At 43.9% G+C, this 25,120-nt stretch overlaps 1 protein-coding gene across 1 annotated transcript in view; it reads right to left on the reverse strand.

Annotated features, from left to right (window-relative positions):
• Positions 1–12,723, reverse strand: part of LOC109884371 (heparan-sulfate 6-O-sulfotransferase 1-A) — a 24,886-nt gene extending 12,163 nt beyond the window's left edge. The window contains exon 1 of the mRNA XM_031792600.1: positions 11,872–12,723. Within this exon, the coding sequence (XP_031648460.1) occupies positions 11,872–12,374 (503 nt within the window). The 5' untranslated portion in view covers positions 12,375–12,723. The remainder of the gene's footprint in view (positions 1–11,871) is intronic.
• Between the last annotated feature and the right edge of the window lie 12,397 nt (positions 12,724–25,120).

Raw genomic sequence — 25,120 nt, forward strand, 5'->3', positions numbered from 1 at the left:
AGATAGATCTTTTGTCTGTCATGGCTGGGAAGCTGCTATTTTTCAGGTCACTGGGTATTGCTACTCAGCAGGGGTCCACACACACACACACACACACACACACACACACACACACACACACACACACACACACACACACACACACACACACACACACACACACACACACACACACACACACACACACCCTCCAGGTGGGGCAGGGATTATCGAGACAGCCCTTTGTGTCATCTGATGAGGAGAAAAGAAAGAGAGAGTAGATGAAGAGAGAGAGAAGAGGAGGAGGAACAGACGGTGTGTGGAGGAGATCATTAGTTAGTGGGTGTGAGTGTTTGAGAAGCACAAACATTACGCCATGTGCCCAATCATCAGGTACGGGCACGTGTGTGTGTGTGTACACGTACGGGAGTAGCTTCAGACTACATTGTGTGTGGTTGAGTGAGTGTGTGAGTGTGTGTTTATAAACTCTGCTTTGTGACTCAGAGGTCCCCTGTGGTCAAGAAGCAGATCTTCTCTCTTCTGCACACATTCTTTTCTTCTTCTCCTTGCTCTCTTTTCATGCATTCCCCATCTTCCCCTTTTCTATTTTCCTACACTCCCCCGTCTTCCCCCTTTCTCTTTTCATACACTCCCCGTCTTCCCCTTTTCATACACTCCCCCGTCTTCCCCTTTTCTATTTTCATGCACTCCCTGTCTTCCCCCTTTCTCTTTTCATACACTCCCCCATCTTCCCCCTTTCTCTTTTCATACACTCCCTGTCTTCCCCCTTTCTCTTTTCATACACTCCCCGTCTTCCCCCTTTCTCTTTTCATACACTCCCCCGTCTTCCCCCTTTCTCTTTTCATACACTCCCCGTCTTCCCCCTTTCTCTTTTCATACACTCCCCGTCTTCCCCCTTTCTCTTTTCATACACTCCCCCGTCTTCCCCCTTTCTCTTTTCATACACTCCCCTGTCTTCCCCCTTTCTCTTTTCATACACTCCCTGTCTTACCCCTTTCTCTTTTCATACACTCCCCCATCTTCCCCCTTTCTCTTTTCATACACTCCCTGTCTTCCCCCTTTCTCTTTTCATACACTCCCCATCTTCCCCCTTTCTCTTTTCATACACTCCCCTGTCTTCCCCCTTTCTCTTTTCATACACTCCCCGTCTTCCCCCTTTCACTTTTCATACACTCCCGTCTTCCCCCTTTCTCTTTTCATACACTCCCCCGTCTTCCCCCTTTCTCTTTTCATACACTCCCCCGTCTTCCCCCTTTCTCTTTTCATACACTCCCCCATCTTCCCCCTTTCACTTTTCATACACTCCCCGTCTTCCCCCTTTCTCTTTTCATACACTCCCGTCTTCCCCCTTTCTCTTTTCATACACTCCCCCGTCTTCCCCCTCTCTTTTCATACACTCCCCCGTCTTCCCCCTTTCTCTTTTCATACACTCCCCGTCTTCCCCCTTTCTCTTTTCATACACTCCATACACTCCCCGTCTTCCCCCTTTCTCTTTTCATACACTCCCCCGTCTTCACCCTTTCTCTTTTCATACACTCCCCCATCTTCCCCCTTTCACTTTTCATACACTCCCCGTCTTCCCCCTTTCTCTTTTCATACACTCCCCCGTCTTCCCCCTTTCTCTTTTCATACACTCCCCCATCTTCCCCCTTTCACTTTTCATACACTCCCCGTCTTCCCCATTTCTCTTTTCATACACTCCCGTCTTCCCCCTTTCTCTTTTCATACACTCCCCCGTCTTCCCCCTCTCTTTTCATACACTCCCCCGTCTTCCCCCTTTCTCTTTTCATACACTCCCCGTCTTCCCCCTTTCATACACTCCATACACTCCCCGTCTTCCCCCTTTCTCTTTTCATACACTCCCCGTCTTCACCCTTTCTCTTTTCATACACTCCCCCGTCTTCACCCTTTCTCTTTTCATACACTCCCCCATCTTCCCCCTTTCACTTTTCATACACTCCCCGTCTTCCCCCTTTCTCTTTTCATACACTCCCCCATCTTCCCCCTTTCTCTTTTCATACACTCCCCGTCTTCCCCCTTTCTATTTTCATACACTCTCCACTCTCTTTTCATACACTCCTCTTTCCCCCCCCTCTCTTTTAGTCTAGTCTGAATAGGCTGTGTCAGTGATGAGTGACTGGTGAATGGAGCTTGTGTGTGTGTGTGTGTGTGTCTTTGAAGTCAAGAGTCAGAGTAGAAGCAGTGAAGCGAGAGAGAAGGGAGGTGAGTGGAGTGGTGGGGGAAACACACAGACATGCACGCACACACAAACGTACCCACATTCAGTGTCCTTCCTTGCTTCTACCCATGATGCAAATCTCCAGTGCTCTGTGATGCAGAGCTAAGTGTGTGTGTTTGTGTGTGTGTACTACATGACCAGAAATATGTGGACATCTGTTCATTGAACATCTCATTCTAAACTCATGGGCATTAATATAGAGTTGGTCCCCCCTTTGCTGCTATAACAGACTCCACTCATCTGGGAAGGCTTTCTACTAGATGTTGGAACGTTGCGGGGACAGATGATTTTTACGCGCTACACGCTTCAGCACTCGGCGGTCCCGTTCTGTGAGATTGTGTGGCCTACCACTTTGCGGCTAAGCCATTGTTGCTCCGAGACATTTCCACTTCACAATACCAACACTTACAGTTGACTGGGGCAACTCTAGCAGGGCAGAAATTTGATGAACTGACTTGTTGGAAAGGTGGCATCCTATGATGGTGCCACGTTGAAAGTCACTGAGCTCTTCAGTAAGGCCATTCTACTGCCAATGTTTGTCTATGGCGATTGCATGGCTGTGTGCTCGATTTTATACACCTGTTAGCAACGGGTGTGGCTGAAATAGCCAAATCCACTCATTTGAAGGGGTGTCCAATACTTCTATCTCAAACTCAGATAAGCACTTCCTGACCCTGATGCATCATTTCTCCTCTGCGCAGAAAACTGGCACACAGGAAACAGATACGTGTGTCTGTGACACAGTCTGGAATTTGCATCTTCCCACAATTCAATTAGCATGCCTGTCAGACCATGGACTCTGTTCACATTCTTCCCCTAACCGCCACGCACGCACGCACGCACACACACACACACACACACACACACACACACACACACACACACACACACACACACACACACACACACACACACACACAAAAAATAAATGTCCTCTTCTTGCTAATCAGTCACTGGCCAGCAGTGGTGGTCGGTGCCATTTAAGATGAGGGAGGATGACCTTTTTTTTTTTATAAACATGACCTTATTTCTATTACAGCATATTGGATGACTGTCATTCATATTCCATTCACCCAGCTCAATGTAACATTGATAGGTTTAGGCTACTACACGATGCAAATTTTCCCTGTACCCATCATGGGGTTGCTATAACCTAGTCTATGATTTAACGTTGACAACGTAGGTGCACAGGTCGAGAGAATCTTCAGTAATCAAGGTGACAGGCAGTGAGGCATTCAATACCTCCTTGCACACTCTTGCCTGCATCTAGCTGATCTAGAGTGTAATCATTAGTCCAACAGTTGCAAAATGAGAGATTCTATTGGACAAATTCAGGAATGTTTATCCACATTTCATGCCGTTTGCTTCCATTTAGGAAACATTTTAACAGAATCGGTGTAATGAATACACCCCTGATCACAAGCAAACACAGTGCACTTTCATAGCAGCCACATACAAACAGCTCGTTGTATATACAGTACCAGTCAAAAGTTTGGATATACCTACTCATTCATTATTTTAACTATTTTCTACATTGTAGAATAATAGTGAAGACATCAAAACTATGAAATAACACATATGGAATCATGCAGTAACCAAAAAAGTGTTAAACAAATCAAAATATATTTTATATTTGAGATTCTTCAAAGTAGCCACCCTTTGCCTTGATTACAGCTTTGCACACTAATGGCATTCTCTCAACCAGCTTCATGAGGAATGCTTTCTTGAAGGAGTTCCCACACATGCTGAGCACTTGTTGACTGCTTTTCCTTCAATTTGCGGTCCAACTCATCCCAAATCATCTCAATTGGGTTGAGGTCGGGTGATTGTGGAGGCCGGGTCATCTGATGCAGCACTCCATCACTCTCCTTCTTGTTCAAATAGCCCTTACACAGCCTGTAGGTGTGTTGGGTCATTGTCCTGTTGAAAAACAAATGATAGTGGGACTAACCAGATCACAAACCAGATCAGATGTTGTATCGCTGCAGAATGCTCTGGTAGCCATGCTGGTTAAGTGTGCCTTGAATTCTAAATAAATCACTGACAGTATTATCAGCAAAGCTCCCCCACACTATCACACCTGCGGAGATCATCCATTCAGCTACTCTGTGTCTCACAAAGACACAGCGGTCGGAACAACAACAAAAAACCACAAATTTTGACTCGTCTGTTTTCTATTGCTCATGTTTCTTGGCCCAAGTAAGTCTCTTCTTATTATTGGTGTCCTTTAGTAGTGGTTTCTTTGCAGCAATTTGACCATGAAGGTCTGATTCAAGCAGTCCCCTCTGAACAGTTGATGTTGAGATGTGTCTGTTACTTGAACTCTGTGAATCATTTATTTGGGCTGCAGTCTGAGGTGCAGTTAACTCTAATGAACTTATCTCTGCAGCCGAGGTAACTCTGGGTCCTCCTTTCCTGTGGCGGTCCACATGAGAGCCAGTTTCATCATAGAGCTTAAATGGTTTTTGCGACTGCACTTAAAGTTCTTCAAAATTTTCCAGATTGACTGACCTTCATGTTTTAAAGTCATGGTGGAATTTCATTTCTCTTTGCTTATTTGAGCTGTTCCTGCCATAATATGGACTTGGTCGTGGACCAAATAGAGCTATCTTCTGTACAGCAACCCTACCTTGTCACAACACAACTGACTGGCTTAAACACATTAAGATGGAAAGACATTCCACAAATTAACAAGGCACACCTGTTAACTGAAATGCATTCCAGGTGACTACCTCATGAAGCTGGTTGAGAGAATGGCCAGAGTGTGCAAACCAACAACAACAAAAATACAGTTGAAGTCGGAAGTTTACATACACTTAGGTTGGAGTCTTTAAAACTCGTTTTTCAACCACTCCACAAATTTCTTGTTAACAAACTATGGTTTTGGCAAGTCGGTTAGGACATCTACTTAGTGCATGACACAAGTACTTTCTCCAACAATTGTTTACAGACAGATTATTTCACTTATAATTCACTGTATCACAATTCCAGTGGGTCAGAAGTTTACATACACTAAGTTGACTGTGCCTTAAACAGCATGGAGAATTCCAGAAAATAAATGTCATGGCTTTAGAAGCTTCTGATGGGTTAATTGACATAATTTGAGTCAATTGGAGGTGAACCTGTGGATTTATTTCAAGGCCTACCTTTATACTCAGTGTCTCTTTGCTTGACATCATGGAAAAATCAAAAGAAATCAGCCAAGACCTCTGGAAAGCAATTGTGGACCTCCACAAGTCTGGTTCATCATTGGGAGCAATTTCCGAACGCCCGAAGGTACCATGTTCATCTATACAAAGACTAGTACGCAAGTATGAACACCATGGGACCAATCAGCCGTCATACCGCTCAGGAAGGAGACATGTTCTGTCTCCTAGAGATGAATGTACTTTGGTGTGAAAAGTACAAATCAATCCCAGAACAACAGCACAGGACCTTGTAAAGATGCTGGAGGAAACAGGTACAAAAGTATCTATATCCACAGTAAAACGAGTCCTACAGTGCCTTGCGAAAGTATTCGGCCCCCTTGAACTTTGCGACCTTTTGCCACATTTCAGGCTTCAAGCATAAAGATATAAAACTGTATTTTTTTGTGAAGAATCAACAACAAGTGGGACACAATCATGAAGTGGAACAACATTTATTGGATATTTCAAACTTTTTTAACAAATCAAAAACTGAAAAATTGGGCGTGCAAAGCCCCTTAAGTTAATACTTTGTAGCGCCACCTTTTGCTGCGATTACAGCTGTAATCTGGGGTATGTCTCTATCAGTTTCGCACATCGAGAGACTGAATTTTTTTCCCATTCCTCCTTGCAAAACAGCTTGAGCTCAGTGAGGTTGGATGGAGAGCATTTGTGAACAGCAGTTTTCAGTTCTTTCCACAGATTCTCGATTGGATTCAGGTCTGGACTTTGACTTGGCCATTCTAACACCTGGATATGTTTATTTTTGAACCATTCCATTGTAGATTTTGCTTTATGTTTTGGATCATTGTCTTGTTGGAAGACAAATCTCCGGCCCAGTCTCAGGTCTTTTGCAGACTCCATCAGGTTTTCTTCCAGAATGCTCCTGTATTTGGCTCCATCCATCTTCCCATCAATTTTAACCATCTTCCCTGTCCCTGCTGAAGAAAAGCAGGCCCAAACCATGATGCTGCCACCACCATGTTTGACAGTGGGGATGGTGTGTTCAGGGTGATGAGCTGTGTTGCTTTTACGCCAAATATAACGTTTTGCATTGTTGCCAAAAAGTTCAATTTTGGTTTCATCTGACCAGAGCACCTTCTTCCACATGTTTGGTGTGTCTCCCAGGTGGCTTGTGGCAAACTTTAAACGACACTTTTTATGGATATCTTTAAGAAATGGCTTTCTTCTTGCCACTCTTCCATAAAGGCCAGATTTGTGCAATATACGACTGATTGTTGTCCTATGGACAGAGTCTCCCACCTCAGCTGTAGATCTCTGCAGTCCATCCAGAATGATCATGGGCCTCTTGGCTGCATCTCTGATCAGTCTTCTCCTTGTATGAGCTGAAGGTTTAGAGGGACGGCCAGGTCTTGGTAGATTTGCAGTGGTCTGATACTCCTTCCAGTTCAATATTATCGCTTGCACAGTGCTCCTTGGGATGTTTAAAGCTTGGGAAATCTTTTTGTATCCAAATCCGGCTTTAAACTTCTTCACAACAGTATCTCGGACCTGCCTGGTGTGTTCCTTGTTCTTCATGATGCTCTCTGCGCTTTTAACGGACCTCTGAGACTATCACAGTGCAGGTGTATTTATACGGAGACTTGATTACACACCGGTGGATTCTATTTATCATCATTAGTCATTTAGGTCAACATTGGATCATTCAGAGATCCACACTGAACTTCTGGAGAGAGTTTGCTGCACTGAAAGTAGAAGGGCTGAATAATTTTGCACGCCCAATTTTTCAGTTTTTCATTTGTTAAAAAAGTTTGAAATATCCAATAAATGTCGTTCCACTTCATGATTGTGTCCCACTTGTTGTTGATTCTTCACAAAGAAATACAGTTTTATATCTTTATGTTTGAAGCCTGAAATGTGGCAAAAGGTCGCAAAGTTCAAGGGGGCCGAATACTTTCACAAGGCACTGTATATCGACATAACCTGAAAGGCCGCTCAGCAAGGAAGAAGCTACTGCTCCCCAACTGCCATAAAAAAGCCAGACTAAAGTTTAAAACTGCACATGGAGACAAAGATTGTACTTTTAGGAGAAATGTCCTATGGTCTGATGAAAAAAAATAGAACTGTTTGGCTATAATGACCATCGTTATATTTGGAGGAAAAAGGGGGAGGCTTGCAAGCTGAAGAACACCATCTCATCCGTGAAGCGCAGGGATGGCAGCATCATGTTGTGGGGGTGCTTTGCTGAGAGGAGGGACTGGTGCACTTCTCAGCAAGGAAGAAGCCACTGTTCCAAAACCGTCATAAAAAAGTCAGACTACGGTTTGCAACTGCACATGGGGACAAATATCATACTTTTTAGAGAAATGTCTTATGGTCTGATGAAAAAATAAATAAAGCCTAATAAGCACAATAAGTTGGGTGAATTTTGGCCCATTCCTCCTGGCAGAGATGGTGTAACTGAGTCAGGTTTGTAGACCTCCTTACTCGCGCACGCTTTTTCAGTTGTGCCCACACATTTTCTATAGGATTGAGGTCAGTGCTTTGTGATGGCCACTCCAATACCTTGACTTTGTTGTCCTTAAGCCATTTTGCCACCATTTTGGAAGTGTGCTTGGGGTCATTGTCCATTTGGAAGACCCATTTGCAACAAAGCTTTAACTTCTTGACTGATGTCTTGAGATGTTGCTTCAATATATCCACATCATTTTCCTACCTCATGATGCCATCTATTTTGTGAAGTGCACCAGTCCCTCCTGCAGCAAAGCACCCCCACAACATGATGCTGCCACCCCCGTGCTTCACAGATGGGATGGTGTTCGTCGGTTTGCAAACCTCCCCATTTTTCCTCCAAACATAACGATGGTCATTACGGCCAAACAGGCTTTATTTATTTTTTCATCAGACCATTTCTCCAAAAAGTATGATATTTGTCCCCATGTGCAGCTGCAAACCGTAGTCTGGCCTTTTTATGACGGTTTTGGAGCAGTGGCTTCTTCCTTGCTGAGAAGCCTTTCAGGTTATGTCGATATAGGACTTGTTTTACTGTGGATATAGATACTTTTTTACCTGTTTCCTCCAGCATCTTCACAAGGTCCTTTGCTGTTGTTCTGGGATTGATTTGCACTTTTCGCACCAAAGTACGTTCATTTCTAGGAGACAGAACACGTCTCCTTCCTGAGCGGTATGACGGCTGATTGGTGTTCATACTTTCATACTATTCTTTGTCATGCACTAAGTAGATGTCCTAGTAGATGTCCTAGTAGATGTCCTAGTAGATGTCCTAACCGACTTGCCAGAACTATATTTTGTTAACAAGACATTTGTGGAGTGGTTGAAAAATGAGTTTTAATGACTCCAACCTAAGTGTATGTAAACGTCCGACTTCCACTGTATGTTTGTTTGTGTGTCTGCTTGTGTGTGTGTGTGTACACACACACACACACACACACACACACACACACACACACAACGCAGCACAACAGCGACATGACACCAAAAACACAGTGAGAATGAAGCAAACTGTGATAATTTCCACAGTGCAGGCTCTCCCTCTCTAACCATCTCTCCCCTTCTACCCATCCTCTTTCTCTCTCTCCCCCGCCATCTCTCTCTCTCCCCCGCCATCTCTCTCTCTCCCCCTCCATCTCTCTCTCTCTCTCTCTCCCCCCCCGCCAGTGTCTCTCTACCCGTCTTTCTCCCTCTATTTCAGCAGAAGTGACAGCCATACAGTCTCTCACAATGTTTTCACTATTCCGAACATACAGTGAGTGTACAAAACATTCCGAACACCTTCCTAATATTGAGTTGCAGCCGCCTTTGCCTTCAGAACAGCCTAAATTTGTCGGGCATGGACTCTACAAGGTGTGGAAAGCGTTCCACAGGGATGCTGGCCCATGTTGACTCCAATACTTCCCACAGTTGTTTCAAGTTGGCTGGATGTCCTGTGGGTGGTGAACCATTCTTGACACACACACAAAACTGTTGAATGTGAAAAACTCAGCAGCGTTACAGTTCTTGACACAAACCGGTGTGCCTGGCACCTACTACCGTACCCCGTTCAAAAGCACTTAAATCTTTTGTCTTGTCCATTCACCCTCTGAATGGCACACATACACATTCAATGTCTCAATTGTTTCAAGGCTTAAAAATCCTTATTTAACCTGTCTCCTCCCCTTCACCTACACGGACTGAAGTGGATTTAACAAGTGACATCAATAAGGGATCATAGCTGGTCTGTCATGGAAAGAGCAGGTGTTTTATGTTTTGTACACTCAGTGTAGATTTTGTGTGTGAGTTTGCACACGTGCATGTTTGTCACCTCTTTGAAAACATCTAATTACTGCCTAAAAGCTTGCCTTGTATTCCACATAGAGAGAAAGAGAGCTAGAGAGAGAGAGAGAGAGAGAGAAAAAGAAAAAAACTGTAGAATTATGGAATTTTTTATAAGATTATTCATCTGGGAAAATGTGCACACAAATACGCAGACACACTGGTATAGGGAAAGTGAGATTCCTGGTGTGGGAATGTGGTGTTGGGATTGTAGGGATGAAGGAGTAACCATCTTTGGAATATTGAGCAGCCCAAGATTAATCCCTGATAATCTGATTGGATTAAAACACAACGACCTGTCTGGTCAGTCACGCACCCGTACACAGTTCACCCTGCAGTGATCTACGCTGTGAAGCTTAAACAGAGAGTGAACCAGGCAGATTGACAGGCATGCTAATTGAATCCTCCCCCTCCACAGCAACGAAACAAAACACTCTCCGCCTTCACTCTCTCCATCCTCTTCTCCATCGTTTCACTCAAAAGCCCTACCCATTTTCCCATGCCTCCCCTCATCCTCTTCTGTCCCCCATTTCCATCTTCCTATGCCCTCCCCTCCTCTTACACTACCATACTCTTCTACTCTCTTCCTCCTCAACCCTTTCCATCCCCTCATCATCCTCCACCCCCCCCCCATCCTCTCCACTCCTCTTCCCCCTCCTCCCATTTGTAGCCATTCATTAGGACAGACAGTTGTCCATTAGCTAAAACAGACATGTTGGAAATTGCAGTAAATATTCCATGAAAAAATACATTTAGCCTAATGTAACAATCACGCACTGACAAATAGAGAGAGAAATAGGGGGAAGAAAGAGAGATGGACAGGGGGAAAGAGAGAGAGAGCGCAAGAGAGAGGACCAACAGCTATAAAGCCACCAAGCGGAAAGCATGCCTGCTGTTTGATTCGAAAATGACACCATGACAGAGCAAGATAGAGGGAGGAGGGAAAGAGAGAGAGATATGGCAAAAGAAAGAGGGAGAGAGGGAAAAATAGTGTTGAGGACACGAAGACACACGCACACACAAAGTAAACTGTGTAGAAACTGATGAGAGCAGATAAACATCCTCCTTCCAGCCTCCGGAGTAGCTAGACGCATCATCACCTCTGACCATCACAGAGCCTTGTGCCAGGAATACCAGCAGTACAGTGTATGTGTGTAACCAGCGGAAGTAATCACTAGGATTAGAGTGGAGTCAACCCCCCCGCAGGGGTCCTCTTACTTCAGCAAACATCCACCCACACACACGCACGCACACACACACACACACACACACACACACACACACACACACACACACACACACACACACACACACACACACACACACACACACACACACACACACACACACTAACACACACACACACACACACACACACACACACACACACACACACACACACACACACACACACACACACACACACACACACAGAGGACAGGAGAGAAGGGCAGGAGCCAAATCTTATCTCTGAATTAAAGTGATGATAGTTTTCTCTGCCTGTCTAACAGTCTGCCTGCATAGTGATCCCTGAAGATAAAGGAGTAAGCTATGTAGCAATGAATTTCTGCATGCTAAGATCTGCTTTTCCAAAAGAAACGTACTTTCAAGTAGAATCATCAATTTAGGCCTAACTGTAGTTGCAACATTTCTGATCCAAAGTTGATTCAATGGTTTACAGTAATCAATATTCAACACGTTTCAAGCGTTTTACAAGCCACTAAAACGAGGCATCACTGTTCGATATGCTACAACTTTGAAGAAGGATCAAGACATACTATTTTAATACTGCTTAGTTTGACAGCATGATTCTCTTATGGCTAATTCGAGTTGACAGGTGGGTTACCCTATAAATCTATCCCTTCGGATATGATAAAAACAGAACTGCTCAACACAAATTCATATGACAGCCTGTCATTAAAACACTGTCAAACAAACTGCGACGGATCTGCTACTACAGTAAGTCCACACACAGAGTGAGAGAGAATCGTCCAGGCACGCTCCCTAATGACGTGTTCATACCACCCGATAATTAATGGTCTTCAATCTCCAACAATTGTCAATTGTCGGAGACCCACAGGCTGTGCACGCTTTTGATCCAGCCCAACACTAACACTCCTGATACAACCAGTCAACATTCCTGTTTTATCTCACCTTTCATTTTTCATCCTGGTCTCCTTTTTATCTAGAACTCCAGGAACACAATTTTTTAGCTCGGTCCAGTCCGCGTGTAAGCCACAACTCCAACCGGTGGAGAACCGGGAGAATAACCAGGTCTCTTTTCGGTTGGGTCGATAACAGGTACACTTCTTCTGACCCGGTCTACAGTCACACGGAACCTCCAACCTCACATTCTGAACCAGGTGTCTCCCGAACGTTGTCCCTCCTGTCTTCTGAATGTGTAAAAACACGATAACGTCTTCTCCTTTGATTTCAAATTCCACCGTTCGCTCCAAATCCCGGACTGGGAAATAGTATTTCTTGACGTAGTGCGGGTCTGGGGAAGGGAAAATGTCCCCACCATCGTCCTCCTCAGTGAAATATCCGTGTGGTGAGCCGAAATTGATAACCCCAGGCGCGACGTATTGATATAAGATCAGCATAAAACAGACGGAGCCGACTACAATTAGGAGAAATTTGCTGCTCGCCTCAACCATGGTCCTTCCAATGCGGTGCAAACGTTACCATTTCCCGGTAAACCGACTCGAGGGGACCAGAACAGTGTAGCTAGAATTAATTCCTGTTGTTGTACTCTCTCTCCCCAAGCAAGCGGAACAGGACACGGTCATATCAATGGGGTAGGTTACAGAAGCGATTATGTGAATACAATGTAACTAAACTAAGCGTATTTACAGTGTACAAAGAGACCCGTAAAATCCAGCGCAACAATGTGTGTTCTCCGTTTTCGCTCGTCCCTGTGTTGTTGCGATGCATGTGTGTTTAAAGTCCTCTTCGCTGCATTACTATTGAGCTATGTACCCAGGATCCTCAGCGAAATAACCCACCTTCTATCAGCACAACACACACATTCCCAGTTTCTCTCCCCCCTCACTACCCCCCCTCTCCTCTCCATCCCTCCCTTCTCCACCCCCCCCCCCCTCTCTCTCTCTCTCTCTCTCTCTCTCTCTCTCCCTCTCTCACACACACAACAGGACGAATTGAAATATTGAGGAACAAGATCCGCATTGATTTCTACAGGTAGTCGTGTTCTACTATAGTTTAGCAACTTGTAGTTTATATACAATTAAATTACATCTATTTAAGGGTCCAAAGATTGGTGCTGCTTTATTTAAGACCTAAAGAGAACACAATTGTAATAGGTACTAATTATGTAATTACCATTTTACAATGTCATTTCTTCGTCGTCTATCAAGTAGAAAACAGACTGTAAAATAAAGTTTTACCTAACCCACCAGAGATTATTTTATGTTAAAACCAGCCGTAAACCACTTAGCAAATAGCAATGTACGGTTAGAGTATTCAATTGTCCACAGCCAGTAGAAATGAGAAGTCAACAAAATGATCAAACGAAAACAGAAGTGTCAGAGAGCAAAAGCAGAACATATTATTTAGTTTTATTAATTAACATAGACTATGCCTATTATAATTAGGCTGAACACCAAATAGGTTAAATTAAGCGACCTATTGATTAATTTAACCATGTGGTATTGTATTTTATAAAGCCTACCACTGAGGAAGGCTGGGGTGTATCCTGTTGTTTCCTGGATTGCCGTTATTAATAGCAAATACTTTTTTTCGAGCCTACTCGACCACAAAAAGACTAACGAAATTTCACAGAAACATAGAACCAACCTCTCTGTGTAATATTTGGTACACGTACGGCGCTGTTTGCGTTTCTACTGCTAGAGGGAAGCGCTGAGCAGCGCTGGTCTTTTCTCCCCAGACCGAACAAGTTGTCAGACGCATAGTTAGGCCAAAATACTTCCCTCGGGCTATATTTTTGTTGGACAAGTTTTGACTTATCAGATGTTAGATTGAGGAAGACATGTTTCAAGCTCTAGATGTGGAGATAAATGTTTGTGTTACAGCTGAGCTGACACTAGTTTTCTGTAGGCCCATATTTCCCTTTAGGCAAGTAACCTAAAGCGAGACATGTTAAATGCAGGTGCAGACTTTGCAGTGGAGTTGTAGAGATTAGACACAAATAGACTCTACACTTTCCATGGTGTTTTTCTGTCTGTGTGGTTGGAGGTTAGAAACAATTAACCTAACCTTGATTAAGCTGAATTAATGTCTGGCATTAAAGGCACAATTGTATGATTTTGATTGTCATTGTAATGTGCTGATTCTTTCTCTATTTCTGTCTCGTAAATCCTTTATTTTTACAAGATCACAGCACACCACAACTAGATGTGGGCTACACACTACACAGGCCTACAGTGCATTCGGAAAGTATTTAGACCCCTTGACTTTTTCCACATTTTGATACGTTACAGCCTTATTACATTTTAAAAAAAAAATCGTATCAATCTACATACAATACCCTATAATGACAAAGCAAAAAGTGGTTTTTAGAAATTTTAGCAAACGTCTTTAAAAAAAAGAGGATATATTACATTTACTTAATTAAGTGGAAATCTGTCCTTTGGTCTGATGAGTCCAAATTTAGGATTTTTGGTTCCGACCGCTGTGTCTTTGTGAGACGCAGAGTAGCTGAACGGATGATCTCCGCATGTGTGGTTCCCACCGTGAAGCATGGAGGAGGAGGTGTGATGGTTTGGGGGTACTTTGCTGGTGATTGATTTAGAATTCAATGCACACTTAACCAGCATGGCTACCACAGCATTTTGCAGCGATACGCCATCCCATCTGGTTTGTGCTTAGTGGGACTATCATTTGTTTTTCAACAGGACAATGACCCAAAACACACCTCCAGGCTGTGTAAGGGCTATTTGACCAAGAAGGACAGCCGACAAGTGCTCAGCATATGTTGGAACTCCATCAGAACTTTTGGAAAAGCATTCCAGGTGAAGCAGGATGAGAGAATGCCAAGAGTGTGCAAAGCTGTAATCAAGGCAAAGGGTGGCTACTTTGAAGAATCTCAAATATAAAATAATATAACATTTTCATTTGTTTAACACTTTTTTGGTTACTGCATGATTCCATATGTGTCATTTCATAGTTTTGATGTCTTCACTATTATTCTACAGTGTAGAAAATAGTACAAATAAATTAATACCCTTGAATGAGTAGATGTGTCCAAACCTTTGACAGGTACTGTATGTAAATAAGGTATTTCTGTTTTTTTTTATGTGTAATACGTTTACAAAAATGTCAAAAAACCTGTTTTTGCTTTGTCGTTATGGGCTATTGTGTGTAGATTGATGAGGACATATTTTATTTAATCCATTTTAGAATACGGCTGTAAGTTACCAAAATGTGGATAAAGTCAAGGGGTCTGAATACTTTCTGAATGCACTGTATGCTAACAATGTGTGAGTGTGTGTTAAATTATTCAAAGTGCGTATTTAAATGTATTCTTCATTTTCCAGTGGAACAGCCCCCCTCTGTCAAAGTGATGTTATTGTATTTAATCTCCTCTCAGCATTACTGTACTGTCATTATGAGCAGAGTCACTTATGGATGCCATGCTGTGTTGTGCCCCCTGGCTTAGTAATACAGCCATGACAGTCTCTTCATCACCACAACGACTTTATTGTGTGTGTGTGTGTGTGTGGTCTATTTAATGGTAGGAGACTCATATGGGATACCTGGTCTGTTTAATGGTAGGAGACTCATATGGGAAACGTGGTCTGTATAATGGTGGGAGTCTCATATTGAAAATCTGTTCTGTATAATGGTAGGAGACTCGTATGGGAAACCTGATCTGTATAATGGTAGGAGACTCTCTTCATCACCACAACGACTTTATTGTGTGTGTGTGTGTGTGTGTGTGTGTAATTACGTTATATACAGATCATGTGACCCATGATAACAATTTGAAAAATGTGCTTAGACATACATTTCCTTCGTCAACACTAACCATGGGAAACCTGGTCTGTATAATGGTAGGAGACTCATTTGGGATACCTGGTCTGTATAATGGTAGGAGAGTCATATGGGAAATCTGGTCTGTTTAATGGTAGGAGACTCATATGGGATACCTGGTCTGTTTAATGGTAGGAGTCTCATATGGGAAACGTGGTCTGTATAATGGTGGGAGTCTCATATGGAAAATCTGTTCTGTATAATGGTAGGAGACTCGTATGGGAAACCTGATCTGTATAATGGTAGGAGACTCATATGGGATACCTGGTCTGTTTAATGGTAGGAGTCTCATATGGGAAACGTGGTCTGTATAATGGTGGGAGTCTCATATGGAAAATCTGTTCTGTATAATGGTAGGAGACTCGTATGGGAAACCTGATCTGTATAATGGTAGGAGACTCATATGGAAAACGTGGTCTGTATAATGGTAGGAGACTCATATGGGAAACCTGGTCTGTATAATGGAAGGAGACTTGTATGGAAACCTGGTCTGTATAATGGTAGGAGATTCATATGGGATACCTGGTCTGTTTAATGGTAGGAGACTCATATGGGAAACCCGGTCTGTTTAATGGTAGGCGACTCATATGACCACAGCTCTTTGTTTGAGTGGGGCGACATCTGATATCATTGCTGCCCTGTTTTAAATGGAGAGAGAGAGAGAGAACGTACACACAGAAAGGCTAATGGCACTCATTCACGTTTCCTTCCATTCTCTCTTTGTAACCCCACACCCCATCTGATACACACAGGGGATTCAAATCGGAGTTCAACATTCAACCCATGTGCAATCGCTCTCTCTCTCCCTCTCACCCAGCTCTCCCTCTCCCTCTCCCTCTCCCTCTCCCTCTCCCTCTCCCTCTCCCTCTCCCTCTCCCTCTCCCTCTCCCTCTTAATGTCAGTGATGTGACTGTACGCTTCTCTCTGCACTTCCCTTGTTTTCTTCCTCTCCCCTCTCTCTCACTCTCTTCCCTTGTTTTCTTCCTCTCCCCTCTCTCTCACCCTCTTCCCTTGTTTTCTTCCTCTCCCCTCTCTCTCACTCTCTTCCCTTGTTTTCTTCCTCTCCCCTCTCTCTCACTCTCTTCCCTTGTTTTCTTCCTCTCCCCTCTCTCTCACTCTCTTCCCTTGTTTTCTTCCTCTCCCCTCTCTCTCACTCTCTTCCCTTGTTCCTCTCTCCTTTACATGACCTTCTCTCCCTCTCCTGGTGGGGGGTTGATGCAACCTCTCCTTCCATCATCATCATCACCTCCATCCCTCTCTCCATGCATGTCTCTCTCCCTTCCTCTATTTCTCCATGGGGCATGTGGCTGTATAATGTGTTCACTCTGACTTCAATGTAAATAAGATTTCATTCAGTTTTATGTTGACGACAGAGAGAAGGAGAGCTGGGCAAGGAGAGAAATAGGGATAGAGAAATAGGGATAGAGAAATAGGGATAGAGAAATAGGGATAGAGAAAGCGTGAGCTATTGTTTGGTAACAGTAAAGCCCTGTTTGTATAGAAACATTACTATAAAGGATCCTATGCTGGGCCTTGTGACTATGGAACAGCACTGCACACACACACACACACACACACACACACACACACACACACACACACACACACACACACACACGGAGACAGGCAGAGACACAGACAAACAGAGACACACACACACACACACACACACACACACACACACACACACACACACACACGGAGACAGGCAGAGACACAGACAAACAGAGACACACACACACACACACACACACACAGAGAGACAGACAGAGACACACACACAGGTACGTCTGCCGTATTTGTATGAATATGACATTATCCAGCCGTCAGGATACACAGAGAACAGATAACAGAAAATAAACAGAAAGGTTGTTTAGGAGAAAACTAGTCAAGATAAATCAAATATTTTATGGAGAAAAGAATGTGTATGAAAGTGAAACTTTTTATCAAGTGCCTTTTCTTTCTATCACTCCTTCTTTCACTCGTTATATTTCTCTCTCTCTTTTTCTATCTCTCTTCCACTCTCTCTTTCTCTCTCGTTCTTTAACCTTCTCTTCCCGTGGGATCAGCGTTTTCATTCCGTCACTACCTTTAAAAAAAAATTATCCCCGTTTCCATCTTTCAAGAAATAATTACAGTTAAGGTGATCAATCAAAATGGAGACATTGATAACAGAGAGAAAATACCAATAGTCCCCTGGCACACTGCTCTAATGTCCTAAATACAAGTAGTGGGAGTGTGTGTGTGCATCCGTCTGTGTGTGTGTGAGGTGTAAATATGGGCTGTTTTGGTGTGACAGCAGTTTTCGGTGATTGTGAAAGGCATCTGAAAAGAACCAGAAAACTGTTGCATGACATATTTTGAAGTTGCTGACGTTGAGTATTATATTACCATCAATATATGGTCTGTTGGGGGCAAAGTGGCCCATATTATACAGATATTTTTAAGCATTTTACACTCCATGTATGCCTCCAGTAAGTATTCATACCCCTTTGACTTATTCCACATTTTGTTGTGTTACAGCCTGAATTTGAAGTTGATTAAATCAATCTACACACAACACCATAATGACAAAGTAAAAACATGTTTTTAGACATTTTTGCTAATTTCTTGAAAATCAAATACAGAAATATCAAATTTACATAAGTATTCACACCCGTTAGTAAATACTCTGTAGAATCAAATTAGGCAGCCTTTTAACCCAGTCTTTCTGGGTTAAAAGGTCTCTAAAAACTTTCCACACCTGGATTGTGAAACATTTGCCCATTATCCTTGTAAAAATCTGTGAAATTGGTTGTTGATCATTGCTAGACAATCATTTTCAGGTCTTGCTGTAGATTTTCAAGTAGATTTAAGTCAAAACTGTACCTCGGCCTCTCAGGAACATTCACTGCCTTATTGGTAAGCTACTCCAGTGTAGATTTGGTCTTGTGTTTTAGGTTATTGTCCTGCTGAAAGATGAATTCATATCTCAGTGACTGGTGGAAGGCAGACTGAAGCAGGTTTTACTCTAGGATTTTGACTGTGCTTATCTCCATTCCATGTATTTTTTTATGCTGAAAAACTCTCCAGTCCTTAACGATTACAAGCATTCCCATAACATGATGCAGCCACCACTATGCTTGAAAATATGAAGAGTGGTATTCAGTAATGTGTGGTCTTGGATTACATTAAAAAATATATTTTTACTTAACCTTTTTTTTAAACTAGGCAAGCCAGTTAAGAACAAATTCTTATTTAGAATCACGGCCTACTCCGGCCAAACCCAGACGATGCTGGGCCAATTGTGCGCCGCCCTATGGGGCTCCCAATCACAGCCGGATGTGATACAGCCTGGATTTGAACCAGTTACTGTAGTGACGCCTCTTGCACTGAGATGCAGTGCCTTAGATTGCCGCGCCACACGGGAGCCACTCGGGATTTGCTCCAAACATAACACTTTGTATTCAGGACAAAAAGTGAATTGCTCTGCCACATTTTTTGCTGTATTACTTTACTGCCGTGTTGCAAACAGGATACATGTTTTGGAATATTAGTATTCTGTACAGGCTTCCTTATTTTCCCTCTGTCATTTAGGTTCGTATTGTGGAGTAACTACAATGTTGTTGATTCATCCTCAGTTTCCTCCTATCACAGCCATTAAACTCCTATCACAGCCATTAAACTTTCAAGTCACCATTGGCCTCATTGTGAAATCCCTTCGAGGTTTCCATTCAAAGTGTAATTAATAACTTCACCTCAAAGGGATATTCAATGTCTGTTTCGTTTTTTTTTACCCATCTACTAATAGGCGCCCTTCTTTTCGAGGCATTGGAACACTTCCCTGGTCTTTGTGGTTGAATTTGTGTTTGGAATTCACTGCTCGACTGAGGGACCTTACAGATAATTGTATGTGTGGCGTGCAGAAATGAGGTAGTTATTCCAAAATCACGATAAACACTATATTTGCATGGAGAGTGAGTCCATGCAACTTATTATGCAACTTGTTAAGCACATTTCTACTCCTGAACTTATTTAGGCCTGGCATAACAAAAGGTTTTAACACTTATTGACTCAAGACATTTTGGCTTTCCATTTCTGATTAATTTGGGGGTATGAATACTTTCTGAAGGCACTGTATGTGTGCGTGTATAACAGTACATATTAGTATACTGTATATAATTAATATTCTCATGTCTTTATTTAAAGCATTATCTGTCCCCTGCACTCTGTTGGATGTTTTTTACTTCAGAACTTTCAGTTGTGAACCAAAACATTGCAAGTCATAAGCAACATTCTTAATCTTAGGAATGACTTTGAGGTTGTTGGTTTTACAATCAATATTGCTGCAGCAAAGCAATATCAGTTAATTTAGATAATCCAAGCCCCACACACACACACACACACACACACACACACACACACACACACACACACACACCTGGTTATGTTGATTTGCTAGTACCTATCTGCATTGGGAGCCCCTGGGCAGCTCTTTTAGTGTGAGTGATTGGTTCCTATCTGCCGTGCCTGGAGGTATAGTGTGGTGCCTAGGCCTCCTGCCAGTCCAAGTCCAGAGAAGAGAGATGATAAGCGGGGAGAAATGGAAGCTCTACCCCCCCCCCTAGGCTGGATGAATGAGAGCCTTAGGCTTTCACTGATGTACCAGCCAAAATTAGTTTCTGTTGCTTGGATCCTTCACACACATCCACACTTGCACACAGACAAGACAGAAATGTGTGTGTGTCTGTGCGTCACTAAGCAGAACCTCATCTAAGCAGTGTGGCTTCCTCAATTAACAAGGTTGCTGATCATCATTAATGACACATGGACACATGCACAAACACACCACACTCATTAAAATTCAGTGCTGATCCAATCTATTTCAGTGCTTTTCCAGAAAACCTGAAAGATGAGCCTCCCTCCCTCCCTCCTCCTGTGATCCAGGCTGTATCACATCCAGCCGTGACTGGGAGTCCCATAGGGCGGTGCACAATTGGCCCAGCGCTGTCCAGGTTTGGCCAGGATAGGCCATCATTCTAAATAAGAATTTGTTCTTAACTGACTTGCCTAGTTAAATAAAGGTTACATACTTTTAAAAATCCTGTCTACATATTGATGTGTTTCTCCTCTACTTATGTTTCTGATTAATGTGTCTGTCTGTCTGTGTCTGTCTGTCTGTCTGTCTGTCTGTCTGTCTGTCTGTCTGTCTGTCTGTCTGTCTGTCTGTCTGTCTGTCTGTCTGTCTGTCTGTCTGTCTGTCTGTCTGTGTGTGTATCTGTGTGTGTGTCTGAAGAGTTGCAAATGAACATTGCCATAAATGTCAATGTCATTGTGTTGCCATGTCTCTCTTTCTCTCTTTCTTCCTTTCTTTCTCACTGTGCGTACGTATGTAACACCATGTGATCTTTTAATGTAAACCGTTATTTTTACACATACCCACCCACTCACCCACCCATACCCACCCACCCACACACACATACCCACCCACCCACCCACCCACCCACCCACACACACATACATACCCACCCACCCACCCACACATACCCACCCACCCACCCACCCACACACACACACATACCCACCCACCCACACACATACCCACCCACCCACCCACCCACCCACCCACCCACACACACACACATACCCACCCACCCACACCCACACACACACACACATACCCACCCACCCACACACACATACCCACCCACACACACACATACCCACCCACACACACACACCCACCCACCCACACACACACACACACACACACACACACACACACACACACACACACACACACACACACACATACCCACCCACCCACACACACATACCCACCCACCCACACACACACATACCCACCCACCCACCCACACACACACACACACACACACACACATACACACACACCAAAAAAATTCTCTGTCTGAGAAAACATTCCTACTGATTAGTGGAGAGTGTGACTGCTAGCTGAACTGGCTTTAGTAATGTGTGTGTGTGTGTGTAAGAAATGTGTATGTGTGTGGGTGCTATGTATGTGACAGCCAGTGAAATTAGCATGCCCCTTTCTCACATAGATAACACAACGATGTTGCTTTGCATGCAAGAGGGGAGGCTGTGTTATGGTTCATGGGTATACTACCAGCGCAGTCTTAAATACAAAGATATGCTAGTTGGCGGACATCAAACACAGATCTGTGCCTTGTGAATCTCCATCTTTTTTTCTCCCTCTCACTCTTTTTCTCTTTCCCTCTCACTTCCACTACCTCTTCTCTCCATCCTCACCACCAATCAAAGGAAAATTATACTGATTTGACCAAACTTGAAACTAACAGGTGCTCAATGTCTCTCTGCTGTCTAAAGTTCAGAGGAGAGGGGGCGAGAGAGTGAAATAAAAAGGGGGAGAGAGAGGGGAGGGAGAGCGAGCGAGGGGGGGAGAAAGAGAGCAAGAGAAAGAGGGGGGTGAGAGGAAGGGGGTTTGAGGGAGAGTGAGGGGGGAGAGAGGGAGAGTGAGATAGGGGGGAGGGAAGGAGAGATAGGGAGCTAACAGGCTCTCTCTCCATGTCATATTACCCAGTCAGTAAATGAGATGTTAGATAAGGCAAGAGAGGAGTTTTGAAGTTGATAAAACAGACTTTACACTTTGAAGAGGAACAGATCAGAAAACAACATTAGAGAAGGAGAGAGCGAGGAGGCTTTGTGGAACAAAGGGGGGCCTTTCACTTTCACTTTCACTCCCACTCATCCCTTCATCTCTATCACTCCCTCATCCATCATCCCTTGTTCCTGCTCTCTTCCTATCAAACCGGTCTGTCATTCTGTCACTCTGTCTAATATCATACAGCCTCGGAGCAGAGTATGACTTACCTTCCACAGGAGGGCAATCAGTATGTGTGTGTGTGCGTGCAAGCGTACAAGCTTGTGTGTGTGTGTGTGCGTGCAAGCGTACAAGCTTGTGTGTGTGTGTGTGTGTGTGATAAATACACCACTGTTCTTTGACTGGCTTTTGTCTCTTTTTATCTCTCCAGTCTCTTGTTAGATCTCTCATTTTGCCCTCCTGTTTACCCACGTTCCCCCATGATGAGGTAGTTGTTCTGCTAAAGGACTCGATGCAGGGTACACACACACCTCTATGGACATAATACACTCACACACACCTGCATGGAAAAATACACACACTTGTAAAACTACCACACAAAACACACACCTGTATGGAACAATAATACACACCTTGATTAGTTGAAACGCAGAAATACACACGATGGAACAATGAACCAAACACACAATGGTACAGATAGGGATCTGCAACACACACGCTGCAGAGACCAGTATGTGTGTGTTTATATTGGTAAGTAAGGGTGTGTGATCCTAAAGACCAAGCACAATGGCAGAATCAGTGTTTATCAACGTAAGAGCAGAGCCTCTGAGAATGGTAATTTCATGCTCGAGCGAGTTGACTCATGGTTGTGTGTGTGTGTGTGTGTGTGTGTGTGTGTGTGTGTGTGTGTGTGTGTGTGGGTGTGTGTGTGTGAGAAAGAGTAAAAGCGTTGACTCAAGACCCACGTTTCTTTGAATAAGAAGTATTCATAAAGGATCGCCTGGAGCGATGGTTAACACACACACACACACACACTCATCAACTATCCTCTTACTTTCTTTCACTCTGTTCCTTTCTGTGCCTTATATTTTGTTCTCTGCCTTTCTCTATCTCTGTCAGTGTCCTCACCAGGTTGTAACTTCCTAGTTACCATCGTTAAGCTTTCCCATCTATTTGTATATATACATAGAGCCCCCTCTCTCTTTCTTTTTCTCTCTATCTCTCTCTCTCAGGGGAATACATTCTCACTTGCTGTGAAGATAGTAGCAATGATCTGCTTGTGAGGAGCAGGCTGGAGATAAAACCATCTACTTTGTGTATGATTACATTATAGTTCTGTTCCTCAAATAAGGCTATAGCCCTGTGTGTGTGTGTGTGTGTGTGTGTGTGTGTGTGTGTGTGTGTGTGTGTGTGTGTGTGTGTGTGTGTGTGTGTGTGTGTGTAAGCCTTGTGTGGAAACTAACCCTTCAGTTAATGTATTTTGGCACTAGTGGAAATATTGCACTTCTGTAATATTGTTAGATAATTTATGCGTAGAGTATTGTTTTTATGAGAATGTGGTGGAGCTCTTATATCTGGTAATAACAGAGACCAGTGTGTGTGCGTGCGTGTGTGTGTGCGTATATGTATATGTGTGTGTGTGTGTGTGTGTGTATACGTGTGTGTACATGAGTGTGTGTGTGCGGTAGCTCCAAGACTCTCCTCTCTCGTTCCATAGAAAATCAGTAACAAACAAATAAACTCAGAGAGAGATGGAGTGAGGGAGAGAGAGATGGAGTGAGGGAGAGAGAGATGGAGTGAGGGAGAGAGGTGGAGTGAGTGAGAGAGAGATGGAGTGAGTGAGAGAGAGATGGAGTGAGTGAGAGAGAGATGGAGTGAGGGAGGGTGATGGAGTGAGGGAGAGAGAGATGGAGTGAGTGAGAGAGAGATGGAGTGAGGGAGAGAGATGGAGTGAGGGAGAGAGAGATGGAGTGAGGGAGAGAGAGATGGAGTGAGGGAGAGAGAGATGGAGTGAGGGAGAGAGAGATGGAGTGAGGGAGAGAGATGGAGTGAGGGAGAGAGATGGAGTGAGGGAGAGAGAGATGGAGTGAGGGAGAGAGAGATGGAGTGAGTGAGAGAGATGGAGTGAGGGAGAGAGAGATGGAGTGAGAGAGATGGAGTGAGGGAGAGAGATGGAGTGAGGGAGAGAGATGGAGTGAGGGAGAGAGATGGAGTGAGGGAGAGAGAGATGGAGTGAGGGAGAGAGAGATGGAGTGAGGGAGAGAGAGATGGAGTGAGGGAGAGAGAGAGATGAGTGAGGGAGTGAGCGAGAGAGATGGAGTGAAGGAGAGAGAGTTGGAGTGAGGGAGAGAGAGATGGAGTGAGGGAGAGAGAGATGGAGTGAGGGAGAGAGAGATGGAGTGAGGGAGAGAGAGATGGAGTGAGGGGGAGAGAGATGGAGTGAGGGAGAGAGATGGAGTGAGGGAGAGAGAGATGGAGTGAGGGAGAGAGAGATGGAGTGAGGGAGAGAGAGATGGAGTGAGGGAGAGAGATGGAGTGAGGGAGAGAGATGGAGTGAGGGAGAGAGAGATGGAGTGAGGGAGAGAGAGATGGAGTGAGTGAGAGAGATGGAGTGAGGGAGAGAGAGATGGAGTGAGAGAGATGGAGTGAGGGAGAGAGATGGAGTGAGGGAGAGAGATGGAGTGAGGGAGAGAGATGGAGTGAGGGAGAGAGAGATGGAGTGAGGGAGAGAGAGATGGAGTGAGGGAGAGAGAGATGGAGTGAGGGAGAGAGAGAGATGAGTGAGGGAGTGAGCGAGAGAGATGGAGTGAAGGA

The sequence above is a fragment of the Oncorhynchus kisutch genome, linkage group LG16 (assembly GCF_002021735.2).
Source record: "Oncorhynchus kisutch isolate 150728-3 linkage group LG16, Okis_V2, whole genome shotgun sequence".
Classification (NCBI taxonomy): domain Eukaryota; kingdom Metazoa; phylum Chordata; class Actinopteri; order Salmoniformes; family Salmonidae; genus Oncorhynchus; species Oncorhynchus kisutch.